General features: G+C 37.1%; 1 protein-coding gene across 1 annotated transcript; it reads right to left on the bottom strand.

Moving 5' to 3' along the window:
- Positions 1-1244: 1244 nt before the first annotated feature.
- Positions 1245-2756, bottom strand: LOC128651743 (phosphatidylinositol-glycan biosynthesis class W protein-like). Its single transcript, XM_053704725.1, has one exon. The coding sequence runs from the start codon at positions 2754-2756 to the stop codon at positions 1245-1247; it is 1512 nt and encodes a 503-aa protein (XP_053560700.1).
- Between the last annotated feature and the right edge of the window lie 11740 nt (positions 2757-14496).

Genomic DNA, 14496 nt, shown 5'->3' with positions numbered 1-14496 from the left:
AATATGACATAGGTCATGTAATTTTGAGATGACAAAGGACAAAAAAAAGGAAACAGCAGGCTTATTTAAAAAGTCATAAATGACAGTGATACTGTACTCAAACATTTTCTTTCATCCCTATTAAAGAGTAGTGTCTAAATATGTCATTTTCCCCCTAAAATATGTGACATCAAATCTTTTTAGCATATAAAGGGGCAGGAAAGTCAAAATTAAACATTCATGATTTAGAATTTTAAACAGCTTTCCAATTGATTACTATTAATTACTTTTTTCTTTTGGTATCCTTTGTTGAAAAGCATACCTAGGTAGGCTCAGGAGCAGCAGTGCACTACTGGGAGATAGCTGGTGATTGGTGGTTGCATATATATGCCTCTTGTCACTGGATATCATTATGTGTTCATCGAGCTACCAGTAGTGCATTGCTGCCCCTGCAACAAATAGCAATAGAATTAAAAAATAGAAGTAAATTAAAAAGTTGTTTAAACTGTATGATCTCTCTGAACCCTGAAAAAAAAAGGTTTAATGTCCCTTTAAAGCTGTATCTGTTATGTACTTCCTACTAATGCTTATTGGTTCTTACTGTTACTAAAGCTACAGTTACTAATGATAGGCGCTTACTGCTAATGCTGACTTAGCTTTAGTGATAAGAAGCTTTAAACCAATAAGCCTTAGTAGAAAGAACACAACTGATACTGCTATATTAGTTTACATTTAAACAACTCTTAAGTTATATTTTTTTCAGGCTACTTTAAATGCTGCTTTAGATAGATAGATTAGATAGATAGATAGATAGATAGATAAATCGATAGATAGATACTGTAGGTATATAGATAGATAGATAGATAGATAGATAGATAGATAGATAGATAGATAGATAGATAGATACTGTAGATAGATAGATAGATAGATAGATAGATAGATAGATAGATACTGTAGATAGATAGATAGATAGATAATAGATAGAAACGATAGATAGATAGATAGATAAATAGATAGATAAAAATATAGATAATATATAGATAGATAATAGATAGATAGATGATATACTAGATAGATAGATAGATAGATAGATAGATAGAGAGAGAGAGAGAGAGAGAGAGAGAGAGATCCTGTAGATAGATAGAATGATAGATAGATTACTTTGCATTGTAGTCCAGGGCTTATAGCTTCCAAAAATTCATATATAAAATAGATTTGTTTGTGTGCTCCATACTGTCACTTCAAGTAGTTTCCTTCATGAAAAATCACCAACACTTCACAGAAATGTCAGTAATATGAAGAACATAAGCAATTAAACAATTAGTAAACATATAAAACAGAAGCACAGAAATGGCAAATCCAGAGCTGCTGTAGATGGTATCAACCAACATATTCACTAGACCAGTCATGATATTTGAAAGCAAGAAGAACAGCAATTGATTTCTATTGACAGCTTCAATCAGACACAGATTTATTTTCTTTTTGCCAGCGGGCAAAGGTACGTCTTGCTTCTTATTGGAGCTTGGCATTTTACTTATATCCCATGTACATGACACTTTGCTTCCAGAGACCAGAGACTTTACAAATACTATGATCAAGTCAACAAGTAATGTCAAGCAGAGCTGAAAGAGGCACAATGCTATAATCCATATGCAGAATGTTAAATTTGCCATTCTACGAGAGACAGGCTCTATGAATTCATCAACTAAATTGAAAACTATAAAAAAATAAACAGTCATTAACATCAGATTCCAGGTGACCATCATCCAATCTTTTATAAATGTCCTTTTCTTTAGCACATACAATCCAACTTGTACTCCAGCCATATAAATGCCAGTATATCCAATAAGTGAGAATAGTCCCTCTCTGTTTGCATTTAGGAAACCAATTCTTGTGCCTTTCCCATCACTTCCATGTAAAATAAATTTCTTAAGGTTGGTGGTTTCAAGAGCTGCTTGATAGCATGAAAGAAGGGTTATAGCTAGAATCCATGCCTTTTGTACTGGAAATAATGTTAACAACAGGGACGCCATTACTCTAATGACTGCCAGAGTAAAAAAAAAGTTCCAGTGAACTCCATACTCCGACACATGTTCATGATATGCTAATGTTTTGACACTGATCAACCGGCCTAATCCAAGGGCAATTAGAGGCCACACTGCAAACAGCTGTTTTGTCACATTGGAAAAAGTATTCTTCAGGATTACACCTCTTCCTTTGGCTTCAGGGGAAACCAGAGAGTTGGCAAAGATAAAGCACCCTACCCCTATGTCCATGGTTCCTGTGCCATAAGTCTCTGTTTTTGCATATCGCCTGGGAAATATAGGGAAGTCCACTGCCAAGATATATACAGCAGTGTACAGATTCATGAGAACACGTAGTGACGTAACTGCTGGCACTGCGTCATAGTCCACTTGTATTTCTTGGAATTGTTTCCAGATGTATTTGAATGGCACATTGGTAAACACGACTTTCCCTCTGTATATAGTGTAGAGTAATACAACACACAAAGTCACAATGACTTGATGCCCCATATACAGGTTATCTGCAAGGACTGTGCAGCACATAACCTGTGGTAGGATGAGCAGAATAAAATCTAGAAACAAGTGGACTTTCCATGAGTATAATCTTTCACCATATCTTTGATGATGAAGAATAAACAACAAACCTCTACAGAGGACAAGAAGTGGAGGCACGCTTAAGTCTACTGTAATCTCAGTAAGGCTTGTTCCGTTGAGGTTACTTATAAAGGATTCTTTCAAGAGTTTATATGACATTCTTCTTACTCTATAATAAAATAAACGTGAAAATATTTGTTAGCGTGTAGATTACTTTGATCCAAAAGTGCCATTTCTATTTTGTGGAACGTTGTTTATTCAATGTAAATAATCATAGAGCTAATTCACATTCTTGTGTAAAAATAAAAATATTCCATTTTGTCTGAGTGATATAGAGGATCAAATATATCTTGTAGATTAAAATAAGAGATGGCAAATCACACAATATTGCAACCGATTATGACCCCCGCCTCCCAGTTAAACATCTTTTATTAAAGTGTTTCATGTTCCTTAAATGCAGAAAAAAAAAATATTTTAACTCATTTGAAATCTTTACCCTCTAATAATTATTTACAATATCTATAGTATATTTTGAATGCACTTTCTTCTATTTGGTGTGGTGAACGTGCTATGGCTGTATTGCAATCTCTCAGATCTCCTGCGCAAAGTGGAATGCATTGCTTTTTACAGTTCTTTCAAATGCAAAACCTTTAGAAACCTCAATGGTAATCCACAAAAAAATTTAAAATAAATTTTTATGGGGACAATTTGACAGGAGTATATTATCCCAATCCACCAAAAATAATTTTCCTGCAGATTTTCTCAGGATATTGGATTTTTTTAAACTCAACCGGGTAGATTTATAATGCAGCGGATGCTGCATTCTACGGCCATCGTTTCTGGTCCGCCAGAAACGGAAGTTAAGAATCAGCGATCGTAAGGCCGCTGCGCCTTAACTTCTCCGCGGACTGAAATCATCCAGATCCGATTGGGATTATTGACACCCCTTACTAGCAGCCGATTGGCTGTAAGTGTGCTGGGGGCGGCATTGCACAAGCATTTCACAAGAAATGCTTGTGCAATGTTAAATGCCAACCGCGTATGCTGTCTGCATTTAGCGAGGTCGAGCAGACATGATTCGCTACAGTAAATCATGTTTGCTCGACCTGTGATAAATCTACCCCAACAGCTTCTACCTCTTGAAAATCCATTTTGCATGGATAAACACAATTATTATTTGGTTTGGTAATACATCAGAAAAAGTAAAAAAAACATAATTTATGTAAGAACTTACCTGATAAATTCATTTCTTTCATATTGGCAAGAGTCCATGAGCTAGTGACGTATGGGATATACATTCCTACCAGGAGGGGCAAAGTTTCCCAAACCTCAAAATGCCTATAAATACACCCCCCACCACACCCACAACTCAGTTTAACGAATAGCCAAGAAGTGGGGTGATAAGAAAGGAGCGAAAGCATCAACAAGGAATTGGAATAATTGTGCTTTATACAAAAAAATCATAACCACCACAAAAAGGGTGGGCCTCATGGACTCTTGTCAATATGAAAGAAATGAATTTATCAGGTAAGTTCTTACATGAATTATGTTTTCTATCATGTAATTGGCAAGTGTCCATGAGCTAGTGACGTATGGGATAGCAAATACCCAAGATGTGGAACTCCACGCAAGAGTCACTAGAGAGGGAGGGATAAAAATAAAGACAGCCAATTCCGCTGAAAAAAGAATCCACAACCCAAATCAAAAAGTTTTAATCTTTATAATGAAAAAAACTGAAATTATAAGCAGAAGAATCAAACTGAAACAGCTGCCTGAAGAACTTTTCTACCAAAAACTGCTTCTGAAGAAGAGAAAACATCAAAATGGTAGAATTCAGTAAAAGTATGCAAAGAAGACCAAGTTGCTGCTTTGCAAATCTGATCAACAGAAGCTTCATTCTTAAAAGCCCAGGAAATAGAAACTGACCTAGTAGAATGAGCCGTAATCCTCTGAGGCGGGGATTTACCCGACTTCAAATAAGCATGATGAATCAAAAGCTTTAACCAAGACGCCAAAGAAATGGCAGAAGCCTTCTGACATTTCCTAGAACCAGAAAAGATAACAAATAGACTAGAAGTCTTTCTGAAATCTTTAGTAGCTTCAACATAATATTTCAAAGCTCTTACCACGTCCAAAGAATGTAAAGGTCTTTCCAAAGAATTCTTAGGATTAGGACACAACGAAGGGACAACAATTTCTCTACTAATGTTGTTGGAATTCACAACTTTAGGTAAAAATTTAAATGAAGTCCGCAAAACCGCCTTATCCTGATGAAAAATCAGAAAAGGAGACTCACAAGAAAGAGCAGATAATTCAGAAACTCTTCTAGCAAAAGAGATGGCCAAAAGAAACAATACTTTACAAGAAAGTAATTTAATGTCCAGAGAATGCATAGGCTCAAACGGAGGAGCGTGTAAAGCTCTCAAAACCAAATTAAGACTCCAAGGAGGAGAAATTGGCTTAATGACAGGCTTGATACGAACCAAAGCCTGTACAAAACAATGAATGTCAGGAAGATTAGCAATTTTTCTGTGAAACAGAACAGAAAGAGCAGAGATTTGTCCTTTCAAGGAACTTGCAGACAAACCCTTATCCAAACCATCCTGAAGAAACTGTAAAATTCTAGGAATTCTAAAAGAATGCCAAGAGAATTTATGAGAAAAACACCATGAAATGTAAGTCTTCCAAACTCTGTAATAAATCTTTCTAGACACAGCTTTGCGAGCCTGCAACATAGTATTAATCACTGAGTCAGAGAAACCTCTATGACTAAGCACTAAGCGTTCAATCTCCATACCTTCAAATTTAATGATTTGAGATCCTGATGGAAAAATGGACCTTGAGATAGAAGGTCTGGCCTTAACGGAAGTGGCCAAGGTTGGCAACTGGACATCCGAACAAGATCCGCATACCAAAACCTGTGTGGCCATGCTGGAGCCACCAGTAGTACAAATGAACGCTCTATTATGATTTTGGAAATCACTCTTGGAAGAAGAACTAGAGGAGGAAAGATATAAGCCGGTTGATAATTCCAAGGAAGTGACAACGCATCCACTGCTTCTGAGGATCCCTGGACCTGGACAGATACCTTGGAAGTTTCCTGTTTAGATGAGAAGCCATCAGATCTATTTATGGAAGCCCCACATCTGAACAATCGGAAGAAACACATCTGGGTGAAGAGACCATTCTCCCGGATGTAAAGTCTGGCGACTGAGATAATCCGCTTCCCAATTGTCTATACCTGGGATATGGACCGCAGAGATTAGACAGGAGCTGGATTCCGCCCATGCAAGTATCCGAGATACTTCTTTCATAGCTTGAAGTCTGTGAGTCCAACCTTGATGATTGACATATGCCACGGTTGTGACATTGTCTGTCTGAAAACAAATAAACGGTTCTCTCTTCAGAAGAGGCCAAAACTGAAGAGCTCTGAGAATCGCACGGAGTTCCAAAATATTGATTGGTAATCTCGTCTCTTGAGATTTCCAAACCCCCTGCGCTATCAGAGATCCCCAGACAGCTCCCCAACCTTGCATCTGTTGAAATCACAGTCCAGGTTGGAGGAACAAAAGAGGCCCCCTGAACCAAATGGTGGTGATCTAACCACCAAGTCAGAGATAGTCAAATATTGGGATTTAAGGATATTAATTTTGATATCTTTGTATAATCCCTGCACCATTGGTTCAGCATACAAAGCTGAAGAGGTCTCATGTGAAAACGAGCAAAGGGGATCGCGTCCGATGCTGCAGTCATGAGACCTAAAACCTCCATGCACATAGCTAATGAAGGGAATGACTGAGATTGAAGGTTCCAACAAGCTGAAACCAATTTCAGACGTCTTTTGTCTGTTAGAGACAAAGTCATGGATACTGAATCTATTTGGAATCCTAAAAAGGTTACCCTTGTCTGAGGAATCAAGGAACTTTTTGGTAAATTGATCCTCCAACCATGTCTTTGAAGAAACAACACTAGTTGATTCATGTGAGATTCTGCAGAATGTAAAGACTGAGCAAGTACCAAGATATCGTCCAAATAAGGAAACACCGCAATACCCCGCTCTCTGATTATAGAGAGTAGGGCACCGAGAACCTTTGAAAAGATCCTTGGAGCTGTTGCTAGGCCAAAAGGAAGAGCAACAAATTGGTAATGCTTGTCTAGAAAAGAGAATCTCAGGAACTGATAGTAATCTGGATGAATTGGAATATGAAGATAAGCATCCTGTAAGTCTATTGTGGACATATAATGCCCTTGCTGAACAAAATGCAGAATAGTCCTTATAGTCACCATTTTGAATGTTGGTATTCTTACATAACAATTCAAAATTTTTAGATCCAGAACTGGTCTGAAAGAATTCTCTTTCTTTGGAACAATGAAGAGATTTTAATAAAACCCCAGACCTCGTTCCAAATATGGAACTGGCACAATTACCCCGGATAACTCCAGGTCTGAAACACACTTCAGAAAAGCCTGAGCCTTTACTGGGTTCACTGGAATGCGTGAAAGAAAGAAACTTCTCACAGGCGGTCTTACCTTGAAACCTATTCTGTACCCTTGAGTGTACCCTTGAGAAACAATGTTCTGAATCCAATGATTTTGGATTGAATTGATCCAAACATCTTTGAAAAATCGTAGTTTTCCCCCTACCAGCTGCGCTGGAATGAGGGCCGCACCTTCATGCGGACTTGAGGGCTGGTTTTGATTTTCCAAAAGGCTTGGATTTATTCCAGACTGGAGAAGGCTTCCAATTGGAAACCGTTCCTTTAGGGGAAGGGTCAGGTTTCTGTTCTTTATTCTGACGAAAGGAACGAAAACGGTTAACAGCCCTAAATTTACCCTTAGATTTTTTATCCTGAGGCAAAAAGGCTCCCTTCCCCCCAGTGACAGTTGAAATAATAGAATCCAACTGAGAACCAAATTATTTATTACCTTGGAAAGAAAGAAATAGCAACGTTGACTTAGAAGTCATATCCACATTCCAAGATTTAAGCCATAAAGCTCTTCTAGCTAAAATAGCTAAAGACATATACCTGACATCAATTCTAATGATATCAAAAATGGCATCACAAATGAAATTATTAGCATGTTGAATTAGCTTAACAATGCTATACACATTAGGATCTGGTACTTGTTGCGCTAAAGTTTCCAACCAAAAAGTTGAAGCCGCAGCAACATCAGCCAAAGAAATAGCAGGCCTAAGAAGATGACCTGAACATAAATAAGCCTTCCTTAGATAAGATTCAAGCTTCCTATCTAAAGGATCTTTAAAAGAAGTACTATCTGCCGTAGGAATAGTAGTACGCTTAGCAAGAGTAGAGATAGCCCCATCAACTTTGGGGATCTTTTCCCAAAACTCCAATCTATCAGTCGGCAAAGGGTACAGTTTCTTAAACCTTGAAGAAGGAGTAAATGAATTACCCAGACTATTCCATTCCCTAGAAATTACATCTGAAATAGCATCAGGAACTGGAAAAACCTCTAGAATAACTACATGAGGTTTAAAAACCGAATTTAAACGTTTACTGGTTTTAATATCAAGAGGACTAGTCTCCTCCATATCTAATGCAATCAACACCTCTCTTAATAAAGAACGAATATACTCCATTTTAAATAAATATGAAGTTTTGTCAGTGTCAATATCTGAGGCAGAATCTTCTGAACCAGATAGATCCTCATCAGAGATAGATAAATCAGAATGCTGTTGGTCATTTAAAAATTCATCGAATTTATGAGAAGTTTTAAAAGACCTTTTACGTTTATTAGAAGGTGGTATAACAGACAGGGCCTTCTGAATAGAATTAGAAACAAATTCTCTCACATTAACAGAAATATCCTGAACATTAGATGTTGAAGGAACTACAACGGGTAATGGACTACTACTAATGGAAATATTGTCTGCTTTTGAAAGTTTTTCATGACATCTAACACAAACTACAGCCGGAGGAACAGTTACCACAAGTTTTCAACAAATGCACTTAGCTTTGGTAGAACCGACATCAGGCAGCTAGCAGCATTCCAGAAGTAGATTCTGAGACAGGGTCCGATTGAGACATCTTGCAATATGTAATAGAAAAAACAACATATAAAGCAAAATTATCAATTTCCTTATATGACAGTTTCAGGAATGGGAAAAAATGCAAACAGAATAAGCCTCTGGAAACCAGAAGCAAAAAGAATAATGCCTTAAATAATGTCAAAAATCTGGAGCCAAGTATGACGCCCACAATTGACAAAATAAAAACGTCCGCAACAAACACGAGCGTCATAGATGACGCAACTACGTGAAAACTCTCGGCGCCAACTAAGACGCCGGAAATGACGTCATTACGTCAACAAACTTAATTTTCGCGCCAAAAAAGTCTTGCGGCAAAAATGTGCGCTCCCGTGAGCCTAACAGTCCGCAATTTAGAAAGAAAGTCAATTTGAAAATTTGCAGGTAAGAAAAAATTCATTCATATGCATTTCCTTTACATATAAAGTGCCAAACCATAGCTGAGAGTGTCATAAATAAAAGAAAACATACTTACCAAAAGACACTCATCTACATAAAGTAGATAGCCAAACCAGTACTGAAACGAGAATCAGTAAAGGTAATGGTATACTGTATAAGAGTATATCGTCAATCTGAAAAGGGAGGTAGGAGATGAATCTCTATGACCGATAACAGAGAACCTATGAAATAGATCCCCGTTAGGATGACCATTGCATTCAATAGGTAATACTCCCTTCACATCCCTCTGTCATTCACTGCACTCTGAGACGGGCTTCAGCATGCTGAGAAATGCATATCAACGTAGAAATCTAGCACAAACTTACTTCATCACCTCCATAGGAGGCAAAGTTTGTAAAAACTGAGTTGTGGGTGTGGTGGGGGGTGTATTTATAGGCATTTTGAGGTTTGGGAAACTTTGCCCCCTCCTGGTAGGAATGTATATCCCATACGTCACTAGCTCATGGACTCTTGCCAATTACATGAAAGAAATGCTATTTTGTTTTGTTTATCTGTTTTATCTAAATGTTCATAATATAGTGTTTCATAATTTGAGTGGTTTTACTCATTCTAATGTTGGTTTTTGAAGACAAAAACACACAAATAATAATAATTATTATAAATTATTATAGATACTGTAAACAATTCTAAATAATCTATAGAATATATTTTTTTTTACAGTATCTATAATAATTTGTAATAATTATTATTATTTTTAATATTTTATATGTAATATTTTAATAATGTGCCTTAAGATTACTACATTTTCATATGCGCTAACGTGACACTGCGTTACACCTAAAGCACAAAACCTGAAATGTGTTATGCATATTTTACACTCTTATGTTCTTCACATAGAATTTGTTTTAATTTTTACTGTATTATTTAAAATATATTTCAATATATATCTGATAATCGGCTAGATGTTTTTTCATTAGGCTCCCTAAAGGGTCTTCAGCCTCGCTAGCCTCACCAATCCTTTTGTTATTAAATACTTTTTAATAACAAAAAGACCTCTGAGGCTAGCGAGGTTGCATACAACCTACACTAACCTTTCCTTACTCCATTGCTTTCCCCTTAAACCCCTTAGGCCCCTGTTTAAGAAAGGTCTTGCGGACCTGATCCGACACTGCGGATCAGGTCCGCAAGACCTCGCTGAATGCGGAGAGCAATACACTCTCTGTATTCAGCATTGCACCAGCAGCTCACAAGAGCTGCTAGTGCAACGCCGCCCCCTGCAGACTCGTGGCCAATCGGCCGCCAGCAGGGGGGTGTCAATCAACCCGATCGTACTCGATCGGGTTGATTTCTGGCGATTCCTGTCCGCCTGCTCAGAGCAGGCGGACAGGGTTGTGGAGCAGCGGTCTTTAGACCGCAGCTCCATAACTTGTGTTTCTGGTGAGTCTGAAGACTCACCAGAAACACGGGCCCACAAGCTCCCTACGGAGCTTGTTAAATGGGCCCGTTAGAATGTAAGCCTATGAGCCCAGCTGTTTGTAGATTGCTTTCATAAGAGCCGACTACAACAGCACAACTCTCGGCAGGGCCCTCTACCCATTTGATCCCTATAAATGTTATCTTTTATACCGCCTATGTTTATAGCGCTGCGGAATCTGTTGGTGCTCTACAAATATCTGATAATAATAAGTATGAGTGAGCTCAGAGGATAAACCTGTCTGTAATGCTGATAATGATTTAACAAATAAAACAATAAACAAAAACATCTGCCTTTCGTTTATTAGTTATATTCTCTTTCTGCAATGTCTCATTTTCTCTCTCTTTTCCCTCCTCATTCAATCTCTTCTCTCTCTCTCTTATTTTGCCCCTATTCCCTTTTTCTCTATCTCCCTCTGTCTATTTCTATTCACCATTTCTCTGTCTCTCTCTTTACTCTCGTTATCCACTCACTACTTTAGTCTCTTCAATCTCTCTTTTCATGCTCTCCCTTATCTTTCTCTGCCCATCTCTATTCTATAAACACTCTGGGCTCGATTACAAGTGGAGCACTAAATTATCGCACACATGCAAATGGGCAAATTCGCTGGTTATTGATACCACAAGCTCGCGGTAGCAATTAGCACTTATAAAATTAATCAGAAATCAGATATCTGATTAATTTTATAAATATGCCACAAATGGCCCAAAAATACTGTAAAGTATAGATTATTAAAAAAAAAAATGACAGCATCTTTATTTTAATATTTTTTTAATGCACTAGTCAGTATTTTGGGGTTAAAAATGGTGGGAGTGGGGTGTTAGAAAAAAAGTACCTTTACGTTGCGGTCAATGGGAACTGTGTGTTCCCAGTAAATATTTATGCATATGCTTATATACATATATATTTATGTGTTAATTTGTGTATATATATATATATATTTATATTGGCTGCCATCGCTGTGAGACTTACCCCTTCACCGTCTCTGACGGCATCAAAATGAGGAATGGAAGCGTGCTCTTGTGAGCGCAATGCTTCCCAGCAATGCGAATGCGAGCTCGCATTTGCATTGCTGAAAACTTGTAATACCAGTGCACATTATCCTGCGCTGGTATTACACAGTGGAGCGCAAATATTGATTTCATTAAATCGATATTTAGCTATCCACTTGTAATCTGGCCCTCTATCCTTCCTTCTCTTTCTTATATATTTGCTTTCTTCTTTCCTCTGCACTATCTCCCCTCTCTTTTCTGTTTTTATCCACTCTATGGCCCCTATTAAAAAAAGGTCTTGCGGACCTGATCCGACACTGCGGCGTTGCACCAGCAGCTCTGGTGCAATGCTGAATACGGAGAGCGTATTGCTCTCCGTATTCAGCGAGGTCTGGCGGACCTGATCCGCACTGTCGGATCAGGTCCGCCAGACTTTGATAAATAGAGGCCTCTGTCTCTCCATTATCCTCTTTCTGTCTTTGTACACTATCTTTCCATTCTCTTCTCCTCTCTCTCTACTCTCTCCTTCTCTCTTTTTTCTGTCTGTTGTCTCTCTTTTTATTCCCCTCTTTGCTTTCTCTACATTCTATCATCCTACCTTTCCTACTTACTTTCTCTATTCTTCTCTTTCCTCTCTCTCTCTCTCTTTCTTTCTCTCTCTGACTTCTTTCACTCTCTCCTCTATTAACTTTTACCTCTTTTTTCTCTCTCTATTATTTCTGTCTATTCTCTCTCTCTTCTTTTCTTCCTATTATTTTTCACTATTGTTTCTTCTTTGTTTCACTTTCCTTCTTTTACCAATCTCCAATCGACCTCACCTCTCTCTCTTTTCACTCTCTATTTTCTCTCCTTCTACATTTTCACACTACTCTTTCTTTCATCTTTAACTTAAAGGGACACTGAACCCAAAAATTTTATTTAATGATTCAGATAGAGCATGCAATTTTAAGCAACTTTCTAATTTACTTCTATTATCAATTTTTCTACGCTATTTTGCTATCATTATTTGAAAAAGAAGGAATCTAAGCTAAGGAGCCAGCCAATGTTTGGTTCAGTACCATGGACAGCACTTGTTTATTGGTGGGTGAATTTATCCACCAATCAGCAAGAACAACATTCTTGCTTTTCAAATAAAGATACCAAGAGAATGAAGAACATTTGATTGCTCTGTCTGAATCACGAAAGAAAAAAATTGGGTTCAGTGTCCCTTTAACCCGCTTCTATTTTTTCTCTCTCTCTCAACTTTTCTCTCATTAATTGCAATATTTTCTCTCTCCAATGTTTCCTTCCACTTCTCTCTGTTTACTTTCTCCACTCTCTCCTTTCTTTCATGTTCACTCTCTCTCCACTATTTCCTCTTTTCTCCCTCCCTCCATCCATCCTTCTCTCTCTCTCTCTCTCTCTCTCTCTCTCTCTCTCTCTTTATATATATATATATATATATATATATATATATATATATATATATATATATAGTATTACAAGTGTGTGTAGAGCGCTTTGTTGGAAGATACCTATGTTCTCTGTTTTTTAAAAGTATCACATGAAATGATGCATATATTGATTGCATATCACCAATAAGTAACACGTTACAATATATGAGGAATTGAAAGCATATATATATATATACAAAAAATAAAAAGTCCTTATAAAATGTGTTGGTACCTATTGTAATGTGTTACTTATTGGTGATATGCAGTCAATATATGAATAATTTCATGTGATACTTTTAAAAAACAGAGAACATAGGTATCTATCAACAAAGCGCTCTACACACACTTGTAATACAATTAATTTTCAGTATAGAGTGTACTATAGAGGGCCGGTACATACTTTTTAGGTAGGAGCTGCTGTTGGGAAATACTATCTGTCCTCCAATTTAATAACTAGAGACTGCCTAGCGCTTTTAAATCATATTTATGCAATATTTATATTTAATAAAGTGTTTCTGTATGTACTGTAAATATTTCACATTCCAATGTTCTTCACATAGATGGATATGTTCTAAGTATTTTAAAATAGATATTTCAATATATTGTTTATCTGTATATATCTATTTATTTATATATATATATATATATATATATATATATATATATATATATATATATATATATATATATATATATATATCTATCGATATAGGTGCACTCTCACAACCAAAAGTATATATAATTATATATATAATGCACCACTTCACCCAGAAGATTGTTGCAATTACAAATGGACTGGACCAATTATTGGCACCTTCTCAAAATTGTAAGAAATAACTGCATTCCAAGTCTGTGATGCTCCTGGAATTTGTAATTAAACTGACCTGTATCAATTAACAGGTGCTGACAATATAGAAGTCACACCGGCAACCAGTTAAAATAGTGAAAAATGGACTCAACTTTTTCTGTTGTGTGTCTCTGTGTGTAACACTGAGCATGGAGAAGAGAAAGAGCAGCAAAGAATTGTCTGATGATTTGAGAACAAAAATTGTGGAAAAGCATGGACAATCTCAAGGTTAAAAGTCCATCTCCAGAGATCTTCATGTTCCTGTGTCCACTATACGCAACATCGTCAAAAGGTTTACAGCCCATGGCACTGTAGCTAATCTCCCGTAATGTGGACAAAAGAGAAAAATGTATCAAAAATTGCAACAAAGGATTGTTCGAATAGTGGATAAAGAACCTTCATCAACTTCCAGAAAAATTCAAGCTGACCTTCAGGCACTGGGTATAAATGCGTCAGTTCACACTATACGTCGCCATCTGAATGAAAAGGGACGCTATGGTAGGAGACCCAGGAAGACCCCACTGCTGACACAGAAACATAAAAAAGCCAGTTTGCCAAAACTTACCTGAGGAAGCCAAAATCCTTTTGGGAGAATGTGCTGTGCACAAACAAAACAAAATTACAGCTTTTTGATAAAGCCCATTATTCTACTGTTTTCAGAAAATGAGGCTTTTAAAGAAAAGAATACAGTCCCTATAGTCAAAC

The sequence above is a fragment of the Bombina bombina genome, chromosome 3 (assembly GCF_027579735.1).
Source record: "Bombina bombina isolate aBomBom1 chromosome 3, aBomBom1.pri, whole genome shotgun sequence".
NCBI classification, from domain to species: Eukaryota; Metazoa; Chordata; class Amphibia; order Anura; family Bombinatoridae; genus Bombina; species Bombina bombina.
This window is presented reverse-complemented; position numbering and strand designations above follow the sequence as displayed.